The following is a 20,173-nucleotide window of genomic DNA, read 5'->3' as shown; positions in this document are numbered from 1 at the left end:
ACTGTTGTCTTCTCATCCAGTGATGGCAGCGTTGAAACTTCAAAAATTCATAACTTCTGAACGAATTGTCCAATTTCCCTCAAGCTTTCACTAATACGCTCTTCTGGAATATTGCAGCATTCACTCAATACACACATATACTGTATATCGTGGGCTGAGAACCAGAAGGGCTTTATCACAATTTTGGGAGGTATTGAGTTATTGGTATCATGCCGCAGAGCTCGATCTCTTCTACATTATGGTGTCAATTTTTTGATTATTTTAATTTTCAGTAAAATATTAAAAACTGAAACCACAAGGGCAGTATTTTACCTTATATATTTAACAATCATGCTTAGCCCTTTTTTTGGGTGAAACTCTTCATATAAACTCCTCATTTATTGGAACCCTACTCTGGTTGTGTATCACTTTTTATTTTGTTTGCAGAAAAATAAAAAAGGTTTTGATAGATTGCTTTAAGTATTCCTGATCCTTAAACGGACAACACATTTAAGGAAATGAATTCTAATATTTCTTTTACAAAATGACAAAGTTTTATAGTTCTGTTTTCTCTTAGATATGGAGTATTGTCAGTTCAGTACTCTCAGTTTGATGCAGCGATGAACACACTGGAAGGAAAGTTTTCTTTGTGTTATTGTCACGGAAGTAATGGCCACATTAATACTACATCATGCAGTCAGCTCAAATGTAGTCCCATCAATGCATATCTGTGTGTTTGCTTGTATGGGTATGTTTTGGAGCTGATGAGGTATATCCAAATTTCCAGAGAATTCATAGTATCAAGTCATTGGAATAATGAACTTATGTAGCAGAGATGCCAAGTCTCCCTAATTCTGCAGGAGGCTTCTCAAAAACTTTGTAAAAGTTTAGAATGTAACATCCAAAAGACTGATTTAATAGTCATGGATAGATATTGGCCTGCAATACAACATTTAGTCCGGTGTGTTGTAGCCTGCTACTTAGAACTTGTACTGCACTTACGAGTGAATCCACTGACTAGATGCCATCGACTTAGGTCCTTTTCTGTCCAGGGGGTGTTTCACAAAGAATTTATGTCAATCTTAAAAGTTCAGATCGAATTAAAATTATGGCACACCACTGATTTCCCTGTTCAGTTTTATCAGCCTTTCAAAATCCACTTCAAATTGTTATCAAAATTTACAGAAAAATTCCTTTGTCACCCGTTCTATTTTGTATATTAGTAGATGCATGAAAAATCCCAAAATTTTCATTTTCACTAGGAAGTTAGAACACCATTGAAGACAGACGCAGAATACCATAATTTTAACGACCTTATTTCTTTGTGAAACACCCCCCTTATCCCGCTTCCATCAGGTGGAAAACAGCCGAGACTGCAGCAACGGGAATGGGACCCTGGAGTGCGGCAGCTGCATCTGCAACCCGGGACATTACGGGAGTAAGTGTGAGTGCAGCAGCGACGACCCAACGCTAGAGGACAATGACGCGCCGTGCATTTCGTAAGTTTGCGTCCTTTTCCCTCGGGTCATGCACTGAGGCCAACGTGATGTTGTGGTCATGATTGAAAATTCTGAATAATATATGCCTGTGATGCCTGCTGAAGATAGTTCAAATTTCTTGACATTGAAGACTGTACAGTATATGCCGTATATTTTGCAAGGTTTTTAATTTCACTGATATCTAACTTTTAACTGGCCTCAAATTTCCCTTAAATGGCTGTCTTGTATGGATGTAACTGCCTTAATGTAGTATGTGTAGTAATTGTCCGGAGACAGGATGGAATCGAAAGTCGGAAGCATAAATTCCTAACTACGCTTCCCTCATTTGATTTTATTTTGATTTGTTTTGCTGTTGTTCTTGTTTGTTTGTCAGGCCCAATACATCCATCGTCTGTTCAGGAAGAGGATCATGTGTCTGTGGTCAGTGCATTTGCTTCCCACGGCCTGTGAGTATAGCATCTTTTCATCAAGACTATTTCCTCAGACTTTTCATCAACTGAAATTCAAGGGTTATATGTGTTGATGTACGCCTAACTCCTTGAAAATATTTATTAAAAAAAAAAGAAATTACCCTGTTTTCTTGCACTAGATTTCCAGACAGCACAGCATTTGAGATTCTTACTTTAGTATGAAATCATGCAGTATTCACTTTTACGAGGTGCACACTCACTCATGTGCAATGAGGTATGTACTGTTCAAGTGCTCAAACCATTTTGTGAAAAGACTTTTGAGTTGTGGTATTTTACAACTTCAGTCCTCAAAGGTACCAAAACAGATAATGTAAACGATTCAGTGCGAAAATACATGATGGAAAGTAAAAGTAAAAGTTAACCATTTCAGGACTTGAAGCAGGAAAGGCCATAACCCAGTTTTGGTTTTGTGATTGTACATGCATGATGAGAAAATTGTGTGATTATTGTCTTCAACAAACTATTCCACTTTTTATTTCTTTTGTAGACTTTCCACGGTAGGAAAGTTTAGGTGGTATCTTTCATGGAGACACAATTTCATTGAATGTGCACCATTCAGTTTACTGGCTGATGTCTTAAAGCCAAAATATAGTGCCTGCAGAACTGTTGAATATTGCTGCAAAATGTACATGTACATGGTACATTTATATGTCGAAGAACACTGTATTAACGTGCGAAGTATTAGCCAAAAGGTTTGCAGGAAGTCCACAATCTCAGAGCTTATCCAGTCATGGCTGCTACGTAAATTTTCACAGTAGATTATTAATAATCGACAAATTGGGCCACAGCGATAGCCATCAATCTTCCACGCAAGAGTGAATAACATGCAGCTTGTTGGAAAATACGATTGCAAGGGCATGATCAGTGATCAAAAATTTGATATATTACATATACTCTTGAAAAAATTCTATACCTTTGATCTCAAAATACTCCAGTATGACTCATCATCATGGCAAATTGTATCAGTCATGTAAAAATTTCAAACTAGACCCTTTCAACGAATTGCAAGCAATTTCCAAATAGTGGAAGATGAATTTTGAGCCCTTGTGATCTGACAACTCTGTTTTCGCTTTAAATTTAATTTCCAAGTTGTATGATCTGTAACAGAAGAAGAAGAAAAAAAAAAAAGCTGCTGAAAACGGCTTATCCAATAGTGACGAGTTAATGGAGTAAAATTGAGTCAAAAGGGGCCCGAGCTTTTGATCCTAGCAGAATCTTTATCAGAGGCAAAATGACAAACAGGCAGGGAAAGCAATCACATATAAGGACTACACACAACAAGGACATTCAGGGGAGGGCTAGTGACACAGAACACACAAAACAAAAGGGATGGGTTGGAAGTCATGGGCAAGGAACCCAACAAGAAAGGGAGGGGGATTAAAGCAGGAGCGTGGACAGACAAAAGGCAGAGGAGGGTCAGTTATGATCCCAGTGACCATTGGGGGGGGGAACCTGTGAAAGATAAAGATGAATAGGGAGGTAACATCAAACAAGATAAGGAACAACAGAAGGATATAAAGAATAAGAAAAGAGTGAAATAGCAACAGCATGGGGGGGGGGGGGGAGTGCACTGAAGAGGCAGCGAGCCCTAACCTAGTGTACCAAGAAGATCTAGAGGCAACAAAATGAAAGTGAGAGTCAACCAACAAATGCAAGTTACAAAACACTTCAAAGTATTTACATGTATACAACAGTAATGAATATTCAAGAACTCCATAGAGTGAGCCAGAGAAGAAAGGGTGGAGCTAAGTTTGATCACAAGGAGTGAGGGCATCTACATACTAGTGTCACTTTAATATTGAGACATGTCAGTCAGTATAAATAAATGTGTTCACAAAGCCATATTCATTGACATCATTCTTTGCAGTTTGTGTATCGTGTTTTCAGAGGATCTGCTGTGGCTTCACTCTTTTTATGCCATCGTATAAACCCCCTGTGTACCACGTTATTCTGAGACTGCAACATAGTTATGCTTTGGGAAAGGTTCTGTTTTTCGAGTCTATGAAACTTTTATAGACTTTTGTTACCCTGGACATGTAAGGCGCAACGTTGGAGAGGAAATGCCACGCTTTGTGTTTTATGTAAATTCTACAACAGATCTGTGATTGCTATGACCGGTAGCTACATGATTGTAAAGGCATGATTTTTGCACACACAACAGTGACAGAAACGTAGAATTTACTTGCAACTCCAGTAGGAACACGCATTGATAGTCAATCACCACATATAATACAAGCTACATGTGACAGAAATGGAATCGCAAGAAACACATTCATTGTACTGCGGCATTTGGCGATTTATCGATCGGTTTGGGCAGGTTTGTGTGTTTGAGCAGAATATGTGAAGTTCGCACGCCATCGATTGAGTTGGGCATGCGAATGTGGCACATAAAGAGTTAGTATCCTAGTCATTTAGAGGGGACTTTAAGCCATTAGTTTCTTGGTTGTTTGCTTACAAGCATTCATTCCTTCCTCATGACCTCATGACAGCAGCATGTGAAGCAATCCATAGTACTATTAGTTATCCCCTGCTTGTTCACGAAATACGGGCAAATATCTACGGTCTGGTGCCATATTCCATGAGGCCGAAGGCCGAATGGAATATGGCACCAGACCGTAGATATTTCCCGTATTTCGTAAGTACAAGCAGGGGGTAACGATTTTATCTTTTAGTGTAAGTGCTAACCTTCTTCTCGCTGATTTCCCCTCGTGAATGATGTTGAAATCGCCGGCTGTCAGCCATGACCATAGGCCTACGTTTCCCGAGCTGATTACTAGACTGCATGCATGCGATGCGCGCATACAATTTACGTACACGTACACGCCATAAGATACTGCAGTGCAGTAGCCAGATAGATATAAGTTGCTGTTGTTTATCAAGCGTCTAGTGGTCTCAGGTTATGTGCGCAATACGCTTGAGGAACGCGCGCTGTCCATTTGTTTTGTACAGGATTAGCGCGCACTTTCCTATAAGCGTCTTTGGTACACGCGTAGCTGGCTGTGTAATACAGTATCATGATGTCATATCCACGTAATACGAGATATATTAAGTGGTTGATTGACCAATGAGATTACAGAATTCATGATCACTAAAAGATAAAATTCCATACCATTCCATAGAACATTGTAGGATCTAAAATGGCAGGGCTCAAAAAGATGTGAAAATTAAATGTATTACGCATGCCATAAAAAAAAAAAAAAAAAAAAACTTACGATAACTTGTATCTCACTTCATTGATCTTCTGCTTCACAGCTTTCTGATTAAAAACTCATGTTGTCTTTGTTGTTGTTTTGTGAGTATGCCTCAGCATTTTTGAGGCATCTACAACCAGTATTAAAGCTTTTGTGTGAAAAACATTGTTTTAGATGATACTTGAGATAAAAAGGAAAAATGGGGTAAGTGTCAAGTTTGAAATAAGTTGAATATACATATGTATTTCCAATGTGTGTGTTAACAGAACCCCAGCGAAATTGTGTCCGGACCGTTCTGCGAGTGTGACAACTTCAACTGTGATAGATACCAGACAGAGCTGTGTGGTGGTAAGTGAAGTTAGCAGTTAACTGTCTGATCTTAAAGGGTGTGTACAGTTCTGGTCGAGGTGAGAATTTAGCATTTAACATTTTGCGAGATATTCAGAAACCACTCTATGAGATGTCAAAGAGCATGCAATTCTAATGGGTATCAAAAGTCTATTTGATGAAAATCGGTTATAAAATGGCTGAGATATCAAAAAACAAGGTGAAACAAAGAGATCCTAATAAAAGGCGTGGCCTGTCGCCTTTTATTATTATAACTTTTTTGGATATCTCAGCCATTTGAAAACCAATTTTCATCAAATAAACATTGAATCCTTCTTAAAATTACATGCTCTTTCATATTTCATAAGAGGTTTCTCATTATCTCGCTTAGGAATGTTCAAAACATGAATCCCCACCTCAACCAGTACTGTACAGTCCCTTTGAGTGAACCTACACTCTTGTGTTCGTTCAGATTGCCTGTAATTAATGGAGTGGAATCACACAACAAAGTGGTAGGCCGAATTTCATAAATATCGGATGTAGAATGATACAGTTTTGGGTTGTTGTTCTTTAAGTTTCAGGAATTTTTTCTTTTGTCTGAATAGTGAGTGACCTTCATTGTAACCCCATGTTGACAATATAGGTGATGCTGTTTGCACCTCACTAGTCTCCAGTTAACCCGCACTCAAATTTTCACAAAATTTGCCTCTTATTTTGAAAAGAGCTAAATCAGCGAGAGTAACCTGTATCTTTTGCATAAGATTACTGTAATGTTGTGATAATCTCGCATTGAAACTTATCTATGTGGTTCATTAGTTTATGACTTATCGATCCTTGTACTGGTATAATTTTAGTTGGTCAAGACAAATATATCCGTTCTCCGTGTAATTATATGCCTATGAACTCGGGAACCTACAGTTTTACAAGCTTTAAAGCTTTTATGTAGGCCCCATCATATTTCTTATACTTGTGACATCTTCATACGATATGACCATGCACATTTGTATCAAGTATTTTTTTTTCTTCTTCTTCTTCAATCAAAAGACATGATTGTATATATTTTGTATTCTAGTTTTATTGTCAATTATTTTGTAATCTCATCATTGAGAAAATGGAAATGGAAATGGAAATATGAAATAGATTTGAATTGAATTGAATTGAATTGAATTGAATTGAATTGAAAACATTAAGGAATGAGGGGTTGTACTCGCTAAATCATCAACCAATAATGTCCCAATCTCCCTTACACTTATCTGCATGCAAACCAGAAAACGATTATTTTTTCTCAAAACACTGCTTTTATGTTTTTGTGGTAGGTTTGGGGAATAATGTGGGACAGAGTTTACAATTGTACACCTATGGAAAGCGCAAACTCTGGAGAATCAATTAAAAAAGAAACTCAGGAAACTGTGTTCATAGTGGGAATGAGTCACATGTAATTAGTCAATGTGACATTGACTAATCATAAAGTAAGTGTTGCTTTTGTTTTCATTTTTTGTGGACTGTAGCTACTATGATTTCACCCTAAGTTATGTGTCCTCCCAAGAGATATTCAGTTGCTGCCAGGTAGGGCTAGCCTCTGGCAAGCTTTGTGGTTGTTAAGGGCAACTTTTATAAACAAGGCATGCATTAAATCTAAATTTATTACAAAACAGGGTTATTAATGGAACAAAATACAGTCGTGTTCTGTCTTCGTGTTTTCAAATACTTGTGTTTTCAGTGTTCCATATGAGAGTGTCTGGAAATCACAGAGTGTGCATAGTGAGTCATCGACGGCAGCATTTTTCCTTTTTGTGTTACCTCTTAAGTCAGCTTTGTTCAATTTTGTTCTCACTTTTTCCCTTCTACACAGGTCCGGAACGTGGAACCTGTGTGTGTGATGAGAAGACAAGACGAAGCAAGTGTAAATGCAAGCCAGGCTACAAGGGGGATGCCTGCGAGTGTTCTACAGATATCTCAACATGCCAGACGAACACAAATCCACCAGTAAGACCAAATATATTTGCAAGATGCCAAGCCGAGTTCACCGCTACTCTCTTTCAGAGCCTCCTGAGGGATTTAATCTCCAAACAACATTGTTAACTGTTATGAAAGCAAATGCAGTAATTATTTGAGAAGGTTTCACTGATCTTGGTTAAATAGGGTATTGAGTCGTACAATGATTGTAACTATAAGTGATTTTGATGTAGCATGTTAGCAACTCCAGTGATTGAAACTTGCAGTGGTAGAAACCAGTAATCAATGCAGCCGTGACATCCACTGACTGAAACCTGTGATGATCGCATCTTAGAATGACTGTAGTTTACACAGAGTGCTCCAAAGTTGTAAAATATGTGAAACAGAGTCCACAGCAGTGAACATTTAGCTTGGACTTTTTAGTTGTTGCAACTTTCTAGTTTTTTCCTTTCCTCATATGATAGTAGATGACAGGGTGGCACAACCATCAATACACAGCACATACTAAGCAGAATATGCCTTTAAATGATGTCCATTTGTAAAAGAAAAGGATGTGCAAGCTTTTTGACTGGAATACAAAGGCCCTCCTGGTTTCAAAATTATCGTAACCTACTGGGATGCATGTAAAATACAAGTATCTCCCTGACAGTGCCTTTGAACCAACCCAAATTTACTGTGTGAATGCTGGAAACCCTATGAATATGTCGACAATTCTGACTGCTTGTGTAGCTTTTCTCTTCTTTCTTGCAGTATACATGTATGTATGAATGTATGTACACATATATTTCAGTGTATCTATTTGTATCTATATTTTTCTTTTCCATTTGCAGACCATATGCAACAACCAGGGAGAATGCATATGTGGCCAGTGTAAATGTAATACAACATCTCTCTACAGGGGGCCGCTTTGTGAGGACTGCCCGGTGAGATTTTTGCCGTAAACTGGTCCCCTTGGCAGATAAAATCCACAGTTGTATACTTAGAGTAATAGGAGATGGATAATACAGATTAATTCAAAAAGATTGTAATATGAATACCTTTGAATGTATTCTTTTTAGCTGATTGTGTGAGTCATTAATTTGTACTCTTCACACTTTTTCTTCCAACACAGTTTTGAAAGCTGTGATGTTCTTGATCTAGATGATTGAGGCTAGTAGATGCAAGAAAATCAATATCTTTCATGCAGGCATGACCCGTAGAGCATAATTCTTGTGAAGAGTGATTGACATATCATCTATCAAATCACAAAGCTGTAGAAATGAATGGCTCTGACTGTCTTGTTTCAGCCACTCCAGTAAGTCATGAGTACATTCCATGCCGTCATTCATGTATGCTGTGCTTCCTACATTGACATAGTTTTGAATATGTGGGACCAAAGAAAATTGTGGTGTTCTTGACATTGATGCAGATGGATAGTACATGAATATGCTAGGTGTAATGTGGATGTCATCACTGGTGACTAGAATCAGCAATGGTAATTAGATAATATGTCCAAATCTAGAGTTCATCCTGTTTCTTATTGCAACAACTTCTCATGCAAAGAGAGAGTTACTACTTAGTTTTACCTCTAACCTGTAGACGCCACATTAGATATCATCCTGTCCCAATGAGGCAGGGTAGGTGGTTGCCTGTGAAGCTGGAAATGAAGACAAAAGGAGCACTGCATTCTAGATCTCACCCGATTTTAGGCAATAATGCAGTATACAAAAGTGAAACTGCAGTTGCATCTCGGGATGATGAAGTAGCTTTTCTAGGAAATTGATTTTCCCCTCTGCCAAAGTTGGATTGTCAGTATCTTCTGAAAGCATGTGGGTGAAGTGGTCCATACCTATTTTATCGGTCGAATGGCTCACACTGCTGGGTTGGAAGCCTGTATCCCATGTTTGTACCTATTGACCTGAAAAGGGAGTTGGGGTACGCTTATCTCGGGGTTTTTAGACCAGTATTTTTTTCTTATGAATGTAATGGATGTCTATTACATAAGTGACTGATTTTGCATAGGCATCCATTCATGCATAAATTCAAGATCATTACTTACACAAAGTGGCATTACATGATGATTGCCCTAATGCAGAGACTCCAACTCTCCCGTTTTCGACGGGAGATCTCCCGCCGAAAACCCATTTTTGCAAAATCTCCCGTTCTCCCGTTTGAGATTTAATTTCTCCCGCCCTGGCTCTTTGTCTCCCGTTGGAAGGGATTTCTTACTTATTTCTATCGTATGTTGAAAAAATAAGCCTTAGATAGCACAAGAGAGCATCTAGAACCCTAGGAACTTCGCACTTCGCACACATCAAGTTGGAGTCTCCCGTTTGCTAGGGGTTTCAGGCGGGAGAATCTCCAGATCAGAAGGTGCTTTGGGTTGGAGTCTCTGCTAATGGTATTACTGTATTAGCGCCCTCAACTGAAGTGTAACACTCATAATTGTTCTGATGGTGAATTTAACTTGTGGCCACTGCTTTTGTGTCCCATCGGTCAGACGTGCAGCGGTCAGTGCAAGAGGAACGAGAAGTGTGTGCAGTGCAAGGCTTTCGGCACTGGACTGAGCAAAGCAGAGTGTGACCAGTGTCCCTACCCGGTCGTCATTGTGGATACCCTCAAGATTAGTACGTTGCCCCTCTATATTTTTCTGTGTGTTTTTTGCCCATATATTCCTTATCACAAGATCAAATAGCATTTCTTCCATTGCCCCCCCCCTTCCCGGCTTTCATGTTCACACCTTGTAGGCTGCTCAATTTGTAGGAAAAATTGGATGCATTTTTAAGCTCAGTGTAAAATACAAAGTGGCATGCCCCTAATGCTGATATGTGAAATGCAAGTCTACTTAACATGTATCCCTGCTTCCTACTTCTGTTGAAATCGTCCAAGTGGATAAAAATCCATATTAATTTTTTGTGTGCCACAGTGTAAGCCTCTGTGTTATTGTGATGGCATTGGTGTTGTTATTGTTATCATTATCATTATTGTTGGTGATTTAGTTACAGTTCGACCTCGATTATCCGGCCTCCTTTTATCCGGAAATCTCTATTATCCGGACGCGTTCACACAGTGAAGGACTTTTTTTTTCATCCAAAATTTGAGAAAAAAAAAAAAGGACTTTAACATGTTTTCATGGATCTATTTCACTAATTTCATAAGATGTGCATGATAGATTTCTCAATATCTAATGAGGTATTACAAAACATGTATGATTTTCACATAAAGATATACATTATTTTTGTGAAGAAGGGACTACAATTTTGCGCAGGCTAGCATAGATTACACCACCGTTGCGGGGTACGCTACCTGCCTAGCTGCCAGTGCACTGGGACGGCAGCTTGGACGGCAGCTATATACATGTACATTAACATTGTGTCTCCCATATCCGGCCAATTCGCTTATCCGGATGAGCGCCGGTCCCGACATAGCCGGATAATCGAGGTCCAACTGTATTATTATCATTCTCTCATTGCTTACTACTTAAACTGCGACTACCACTACAGCGTGCATTTTATTACTGTTGTTGTGCTGTCATTAATCTCTTTTATGACTTAGAATAAACTTCAAAAAGAGGATCAGAATTAATTCTTGCCCATGCTGCTTTCAGTGCTGTGACCTTGGATATTTTGTATCTGTCTTGCAGCTAATGTGTCCGACAAGTGCCTGATTGAGGACACGGATGACTGCTCCATCATCTTCACCTATGACACCCTGGACAACGGTACCCTCGTCCTGTACGTCCAGCGAGAAAAAGGTGAGAAAACAACACAGTCACAGGTGGACGTCATGAGCAGACCAGATTTTGTCTGCCCACTCTTAGACCTTGGATATGGACTTTTTTTAAATAGATTTTCTGTGGTTAAAAAGGGCTGAAATGTTCTCTGCACAACCATGTTGTAAGTGTAAGCATGAGGTTGTGCTTTTATGCTCTCCTTTATCCTCCTGGACAAGAAAATGACATCTCATTTCTCATTCAAATTCGTAAATTTAATATTATTCATTCATTGATTGAGTGTCAACGTGCAATGACTTCTAAGCTAGTGAGGTCTTAATCACACATCCTATATTGTATCTGTTGTCAGGTTGTTTCGATGGTGATTTGAGATGCTGTAAGTTACATTTTTATTTGATCTTTAAAGGTCTGCGTGGTGGTGAGAATAACAAAGGGAGAGGTTTGTCGTACACCATGCGTACCGCAAATTGCATTTGTTGTATTGCAAATAAAGCATTCCATGCAGGGTGAGCATATTACCTGGTTTTGGTTGTTTGGTGGGTTTTTTTTTTTCAATATAATCATATTGGGGCAAATTATTTGTTTAATAGGGTTCCATATCTCTCTCTCTGCTTTTCTCTTGTTTTAAAACAACACCAATATCATCATATTTGAATGTCCTGCACAAGACAAGCAGCTTGTGAATTCTCATACAGTTGGTGAAATACATAACCTCAGTCATGTAACATCCCTCTCCTTTGCTGAAAAGCTCAATCTGGAGTGCACTGCTTTCTCTATTTGTGACCGTGCATCACAAAACAAACAAAAAGTCACACCTCTTGATTTTACATGAGGACTCAAAAAAGGTGAAATGGTTCAACCAAGTCAATCTTGAGTTTTTCATATTTTCTGAAAGAGCTATCCTACATTATTCTTCAGTTTGGGATCTTAACATGAATGGGAAAGTGTGCTTTTAGCAGTTTTTCTACAACCCTTTTTGGGGGAAGAGTAGAATGATCAGGTATGTCTTAGAGGCCACTTTTCATTTCTTGAAATCCTTTGCACACTCTTCACTTTCAAGTCTAATAACTTTTGAAATGATGATGCTACCTCTGTGAAAGTTAGCATTAATCATGGGCAGAATGTGTTAGTTGAACATGTACAATTTCAGCTTAATCTGATAATCCCTTCATTGTTGTTGCTCTGGTGGTTTACATCCTGTGTTTCGTCCCTTTCATGGCACAGCTAGCATGGCTTGGTAAAGATTAAGCGTTTGAATAGACCGTGTACTCCAGAGCCTCTTTTCTCAGTTCACACTTTTCCGGAGTGTGTGCTTTCTTTCCAGTATTTAGGTAGGTAAGGGGAATCCATTTGAATTGAGTGCGACATCATTTCGACATCAAGCTTAAAGTCTGCTCATTCAGAATCTGCCCTAAACTGAAAATCCATCTCTGGCAACTTTTTGTTGGTTTTGTGGTGCAGGGTCACATTTGTACTATGCATATCAAAAAAAAAAAAAAAAAAAAAAAAAAAAAAGGAAAAAAGGTAATCCAACTTTGAAGGGCTACTATTTCATAGTTTTCAGCTATGGAGAGCAGGGTCACATTTGTACTATGCATATCAAAAAAAAAAAAAAAAAGGAAAAAAGGTAATCCAACTTTGAAGAGCTACTATTTCATAGTTTTCAGCTATGGAGAGCACAATATTGGTTGTGAGGAAAAGGGAACTCTTCATCTTTCCATTGATAACTAATTATGTTGACAAATGTCATGCATGATTGAACACATGAACTTTTTTTGACAGCAATGACAAATTTTGCTTTTACCAAGTTTTTGAGTGTGACATGAAGGAACAATGAATGTCTCACTGAAAGGATGAGATCTGTCAATGAAAGTGGCCAAGTAGGCCATCCTGTAGAAATACAAGTTTGTGTTTAGAGTTTCTTCTAACATTTTATGATCTATAGCCTTTAACATGGCCACCTGTCCAATAACTTGGTCACTCCCACAAAGGCTTACCCACATAGTCCATTTTTATTTGTTCATATTCAACTCATACAATGTATCTCGCAGCGACAAAACCATGTCTTAAATACGAAGAGAGAAAAATGGATAATGAGTTAGCCTTTGTGGGAGTGACCAAATTATCGACACCTTGGCCATGTTGAAAGTTATGGACCATAAAAGGTTAGAAGAAACCCTAAACACAAACCTGCAGTCTTGCAGGCTGGTCTCTTACTTTGACCACTTTCATAGACCGATCTCATCCATTCAGTGAGACATTCATTGTTCCTTCATGATAACACTCAAATTTGGAAAAAAGTGCCATTTGTCATTGTTGTCTTTAAAGTTCATGCACTCAGTCATGCATGACATCTGTCGACATAATTAGGTATCAATGGAAAGAGGAAGAGTTCCGTTTCCTCCCAACCAACATTGCACTCTCCACAGTAGCCTTCCAAAGTTAGATTACCTTTTTTTTTATACACACTGTATTACCGCACGCATCACACATGGGCCTACTATAATAGTCTAAGGCTTGAAAAGTGACTGGGGCTCAATATACTTTAAAACGAGGAATGTTCGTGTGCATTATAATTTCACGAATTTCGCGAGCACGGAGATTCGCGAAAGTTCGTTTCTACACTATATGCATTGAATGCCAGTAGCAGTTCACGAAAATTTCATGCGGCAAAAAAGGCCGTCGGCTCCAATTCGCGAAAAATTCATGCTGCGAATATATCACGTTTTACAGTAATTTGTTCCTGCTTTCATTCTTTAAAAGAAAATCTTCTTCTTCTCGAGTCACTACGCAGAATGGAACGTTAGATTCTTCCAATCCAATGTTGGATGCACTGCCGGCCACAGGGCATTAAAGCTGCCAGATCATTTTTTGTGCAAGGCTCTGGTAGAAGTGGACAAACAAGGAGATGTTGCATAGTCTGCTCCTCTCCACACAGCTAGGCAGGTGGTGTCATCATTCTCACTATTTCCCCACTTTGCTAAAAGAAAATGAAACGGAGGGAAATTTCATAGAGGATTTGTGTACAAGTGGATGAGAAACTTGTGAAGTCATGACATCAACTCATCTCATTTCCAAGTGTGACTGTGAAAAATATCCCTCTTTATTGGAAAATAGAGGAAACTTTAAAATGCTGTAACTTTCCTTTTTGCACTCTGATTGTGTATATCATTGCCTGCCTGGCAGGAGGGTCCTTGCAAGCTTTAGAGCATGCTGGCCACAGGGCCGTATTATAGCAAGCTTTAGAACATGCAAAGCTTTGGGCCCTTCTGCTGAGCAGGGAACAATATGTGACTTCCACTCTTCTGTTCAATGTGGAGACAGATTTTCATTAGAAGTAAAGAAAAGGATTTTTAGCTCTTTTAGGAAGTGTTTCATCTGTGTCATGCTGATACCTTTATTATCTCACTCTTCTCTCTCTCTCTTTCTGTCTTTTTCTTTGTCCACCCAGTGTGCTTTCAACCTGTAAACATTATCCACGTCATCATCGGGATCGTAGTGGGCATCATCATCGTGGGGCTGGCCCTACTGTTAGTCTGGAGGCTGCTGGTCTTCATCCAGGACAGGAGAGAGTATGCACTGTTTGAAAAGGAGCGCAATGCAACGCACTGGGGAAATGTGAGTAGGCTGTGGCTGTTCGCGGTCATTCAGTCGTTTTCTCGTCACATCATTATTACCTCCGCCGAGGGAGGAAGTTATGTTTTCATTACTGTTTGTTTGTTTGTCTGTGTGCAAAATAACTAAAAAAGTAGTGAACAGATTTAGATGAAACTTACAGGGAAGGTCGAGAATGGCATGAGTATCAGATGATTAAATTTTGGTAGTGATCCTGGAATTTTTGTGGATTTTATGAAGGATTTTCAATATTTTGGCAGGTAGGGTCAATGAACTTGGAGTTCAATCTGCAAATTTTTTAGGTTTTCATATGCCCACTAAAGTGCATGCTCTACTTTTTGCTAGGGGAGGCGCACCATGCAGCTGGAAGTTGATGACGTAACAAAAGGCTTCTATATTTGGAAATCAAGTGACTTTCAGCATGCATACGTATGAATGGAAATCACTGATCTCTGTGGAATAACAAGATCAGTGGTGGAAATTAGCTGCTTGGCGGAGGTCTGCACTTTCAGAGTGCTTGTCTAGTTTTATTGTAATTCGTTGGCCATTAGTTACCTCGACAGAAGTAGGGGTGCTCTTAAGAGCTGTTCTTCTGTCAACACTGATAAACAGGAAAAACTAAATGAACAACTATTGTAATAGTGGAAATAAGCCAGTTCGTAGTTCTACTTTGTGCATGAGCAGAAAAGGTCATTTGTTCCAAGATGCTTGATGGTTTTTGAAATTCACGCAGATAAGCATCTGTCATATAATGATTATTCATGCAATCCTTGTAAATGATACTTGCCAGTACATCCACCTGACAGCAAACCTGGTATTTGGCAATACGAATAAAAACATGTTTTAATGCATTCAATACAAAACAAAGAAATGGATGCTTCCCCCGAGGGTTGTTTGACGGGCCATTCTGGGTCCCGTTGCATAAAACTTTCTTAGCAACCTTAAAAAATTCAGGTTGGGATTTGCCCAACCTGAATTTTTAAAGGTTGCTAACCTAAGAATGTAAAATCCGTTGCATAAAAACTCTGGTTGGGAGCTTCCAACCGGAATTTTGTGATTTCAACCGGAAAAAAAATCCGGTTGGAGTTCTATGCAACGGGCCCCTGGTCACCTGGTCTCACTATGCAAGATCATTTTTTGTTTAACACAAATTGTTATGCCGGGCAAACTCACCGGTACGCATTATGCTGCTTTGAATATGAGTGAAGTGCCAAACCAACTGAGAAAAAAAGAAAGGTCTTTTGTACCAACGTGCACATGAGCTAATTACGAACTGGCTTATTGTCACGCATGTCACATGACCTGAAACTGGCATGAAAATAAAAACGCATGCAAATATATTTACTTTTTATATGTAACACTATTAAACGTTTTGACTTCACGGAACTCAAACTCGCAAAAGTTGTCTTACCCCACCGAGGATGAAAAATAGTGAATTATGAATGCGAATCATAAAATACATCTAGAGGGAGTTGTCAGATGGCAATCAAGACCCACAGAGATGGAATGAGAAAGTATTACCGGTAGCTCCTTGAAAGAAACAAACTTGATATATATCTCCTGCTTTGGAGATGGTAATGCTTTCTTTTTTTTTCCACAGAACATGAACATTTAGAAATGTCACACTGCAATGCACTGGCACAAATTGGGGACACACAGATATATTTAGGGGATATTTAGATAAATAGAGAAATGCTTTAACTTTTTTGAAAGTGTGAAAAAGTTCACTGAAATCATCCCAGATTTTAAAAAAATAAAAAAATAAAAAAATAAAAATCATTGCTTAAAGGTCCTGTTTACCTCTGGAAACAGTGATTTTAAAAAGTGTTCAAGATATCACCTTTGATGCATATGTGTAGGTCTGTTGTGACACAAAACATCATACCATATAAATTTTTTGCAATAAAGCCTAAGATATAAGGAGATATCAGTATATTTTTTGTTCAACCATAACTGTAGACGATTTAGTCGGGCAATATTTTATTATAACTATTGTTCATATTTTGTCTATTTAACAATATCTAGCATTGATTATACGAATTCATTTTTTTACAATGGTTGTTTCTATCCCAAACTCACATTTTGGAACTATTTTAAAGCACTAATGCTGGATTTTTGTTTCATCTGCAAATGGTAAATTATGCCTTTAAAAATTTTGATCTTTTACAGTAGGGCCTACATAACATTTACATATGTGGCAGGAGGCAACATTTTGGCGTGTTGTTAATTTTGCATATGTTAGTCAACTCGTGAAGTTAACAAAAATTGGGCATCTCAAAATACATGGCAGGCACTGTAAACCCAGCCATTTCCTCCTTTATTTTCTCACTTCCTTATTCTTTAATTTCTTGTTTTTCTCTGATTTGTTTTGCAGAATGAAAATCCCATTTACAAGCCTTCAACGTCAACATTCAAGAACCCCACATACCAAAATTGTAAGTAGTCCGGCGAGGACTGTGGGTTTCTTTCTTCCTCAAATCCAAGATGTGTCCAGTGGTAGTGACAAACACGTGTGTGTGAGCGAGGTTTGTGTGTGCCTCTCAGATGTGTTTGTGTGTGTGTGTGTGTGTGTTAGACTGCTGTTACAGTGCTTAGACTCAGTAACAGACAAAATGTGATCTTATATCCTGGCCTCGATGAAAACAAATTATACTGCCTGTAGAGAAATACTGTATGTGTCTTGATGACGACAGCTTCCATAGACTATTCCAGCAGGGTTTCCATCTTCCCAATGTTATAACTTTCCAACATCGTCAACTTTGGTTGTGTGTACTAGAGTCATCAGATTGAGAGCCAAGATTGTGACAAAAACAAGGTTATTGGATACCTTGTAGTTATGACCATTCTCTCCAACATGACACTAATTTATAGTACCTTTTACATTTATGAAGCATAAGTGATTGTGAGTGAATAAGGGCCTAACTGCATTACTTTTTATTCATCAATTCATTTATCTACATCTTTGCTAATGTAAATATATTCTTCATTCATTCATTTTTTGTTTTTTTAATTATCCCGGGAGTCCTAATTCATGTTGGTAGAGTTCTGAACAAAACTACGGCTAAAGCCACATATGCAATTCAGTCCCGTGTAAGATTTCAGCAAACAATAATTTCATGTTAGATGTATGCAAACAACTCAAACTAGCAATACATGTATCATTTTAAGAGTGTTTTTGTGTGTTGTGGACGTATTTAAAGTTTATGTAAAAGATGCTATTAATCAAGCTAATTTTTTTATATCATCTAAAGAAAATGAAAATTGTTCCCTAATTTGAGGATTACCTATTTTTTCTTTCGACATGTTCCTCACGGAACCTTTCCAGTTCATGAAATCTCATTCTTGAGAAAGACTTGAGGCCAACAATAAAAGGGATGACACATTCGAATACAGATATTGCAAGGACATAATCATATTCAGCTGAAATGTGATGTTGTTCCTCGAAATTTCCCATGACCAAATGCTAGTTTCTTTAACTTAACACCTAAATTGGCCCTGCTCATGACGTGAGGGAGTAAATTTGATCTGAGGAGCTCAGAAAAAAAGGTGGCATTTTGGTTCTAGTTTTATGGTCTTATCCCCAAAGGTTGTGCCTTGAAATCGCTCACTCTTTAATAGTAGCATTTTTGGATAGCAAAGCATTTTGGTGCGCATGGTATGTTAACAATCTTTTATTCCCCCTGAATAGGAAAGACCTTTCTTACTCTTTCTTGTTCTTGTATCATGATTCTTCAACATTTCCCACCCCACCCCCTTGTTCTTTACTAACCCCTGTCAGATGTCATTAGACGTGAATTGCTTGGCTGATTTTTATAGTCGACTACTCCAGTTGACCACATTTGCACTTGTCAGAAGTAATGTTCAGTTATCCATTATCACATCTTTCATTCTATTTGATTTTGTTATTTTACATTGTCTCTTTTTCATGTGTCTGTTTAATTGTAATTCATTTCATGTGTCCTTTCAAACTAGAACAACATATGATCTTGAAAAAGGAGTACATCCAGTTTTTCTCTCTTCACAGATATATATATATATATATGTAAAAAATGGGCTAGTTTTCTGAAAAATGCTTTACAGAATTTCATCTAATTTGTTGTTGTTTTTTTCATAGATTTAAAAAGAAAACAAACAAAATTGGGCTAGTATTATGAAAAATTATATGAATACAAGCTAATCCCATCACAGTTTGTAACATCAGAAGTTATGCTTTTCTTTTCTCTCTCTCTCTCTCCCGTGAAACAAAGTTGGAGAGATAAAATGGGTTTCATGTTTGATGCAGCCAATATTTTTCGGACTAAGTGGACTAAAGGGCGCTAAACTGATTTTAGAAATGATGAAGGTAGAGACAAGTAGCACTGTGGTGGACGTGATTTTGTTTGCTTGGGCTGGCTCACTAAGACGCAACAGTATTGTTTCACTTTCAGAATGACGACTGGTGGAAGTTTCCTACTCTCAGTTCCCCACCTGTGGAATGCGCTGACATTCTTTTCCTGACTGACTAAAAAATGAAAAATAAAAAAACTGCAACTTTGCTTCTCTGCATGAAATAGTAGTCTCCGCCCCAGGCTGATTTCGAATGCTTCGCTCTCTTGGAGATGCCAACAGCTTTGCCGTGTAGTCAGAGGGCAGAATGGGGATTTTTTTTTTTTTAACGCATCAAACTGAAAAAGACGAGACGAGAATGCCAGAGGTCGTGCAACGTCGAATGTGAAACTCAGTTTCCACACGAGGCGTAGATTTATGAATATCTCCGTCACTTTCATTGTCTGACGGATCCGCACAGGCGAGATTTGATCCGTAAGATGAGGTCTTAACTAAGTTTCTCTGCTATGTCCACATTTTCATCGTGCATATTTTAGTTTGTATTACCACATCTTTGTAGCTCATTTCTGTAACGTCATTGTGATGTATCAAACTGTCTCCCTCTCTCCCCCCGCACCTTGTCAGATCCTAACCCATCCTCTGTCATCCTGGTAGTTCACAGTTTACAGTTCACAGACTCATAAGAGTAGGAAGCATGCCTCTTAGGCCTTAGAGAGTTAAGTCACCTGACTTGGATTGTTCCTTTAAACCATGGCAATGCCCTACCCATCTGCTCCTTATGTATATACATCATAAATGAATACTGGTGTATGAACTCTAGTAGTGAATTATCTACAGATATTTATGTGATTAGATGTAATATTTTCTGTGTTATTGTATATGAATGAACATTTTCAGATATATAATTTGTGAATCTTGTTAGTTGAACCAAAGTTGCATGATTAAGAGACAGAACTCAGTTGAGTTTTGTGTATTGGTATTTCTTCTTCTTTTGCATTTGCTTTTTATAGTCGAGTGAATATGAGAATTATGTTTATTACACTTTTTTAATTCTGTGTGTACAAAAGGAAAAGAATTTTTAAAATGTTGATGAAATAT

General features: G+C 38.3%; 1 protein-coding gene across 1 annotated transcript in view; it reads left to right on the top strand.

Moving 5' to 3' along the window:
- Positions 1–17,192, top strand: part of LOC140243723 (integrin beta-1-like) — an 85,936-nt gene extending 68,744 nt beyond the window's left edge. Inside the window, exons 16-24 of the mRNA XM_072323388.1 lie at positions 1,336–1,478; positions 1,852–1,924; positions 5,406–5,487; positions 7,319–7,452; positions 8,253–8,345; positions 9,902–10,028; positions 11,045–11,155; positions 14,586–14,752; positions 17,124–17,192. Of these exons, the coding sequence (XP_072179489.1) occupies positions 1,336–1,478; positions 1,852–1,924; positions 5,406–5,487; positions 7,319–7,452; positions 8,253–8,345; positions 9,902–10,028; positions 11,045–11,155; positions 14,586–14,752; positions 17,124–17,192 (999 nt within the window). The remainder of the gene's footprint in view (positions 1–1,335; positions 1,479–1,851; positions 1,925–5,405; positions 5,488–7,318; positions 7,453–8,252; positions 8,346–9,901; positions 10,029–11,044; positions 11,156–14,585; positions 14,753–17,123) is intronic.
- The last annotated feature ends 2,981 nt before the right edge of the window (positions 17,193–20,173 follow it).

The sequence above is a fragment of the Diadema setosum genome, chromosome 20 (genome assembly GCF_964275005.1).
Source record: "Diadema setosum chromosome 20, eeDiaSeto1, whole genome shotgun sequence".
In the NCBI taxonomy this organism is placed as follows: Eukaryota; Metazoa; Echinodermata; class Echinoidea; order Diadematoida; family Diadematidae; genus Diadema; species Diadema setosum.
Note: the sequence above shows the minus strand (reverse complement) of the source record. Positions and strands in the feature narration are given on the sequence as shown.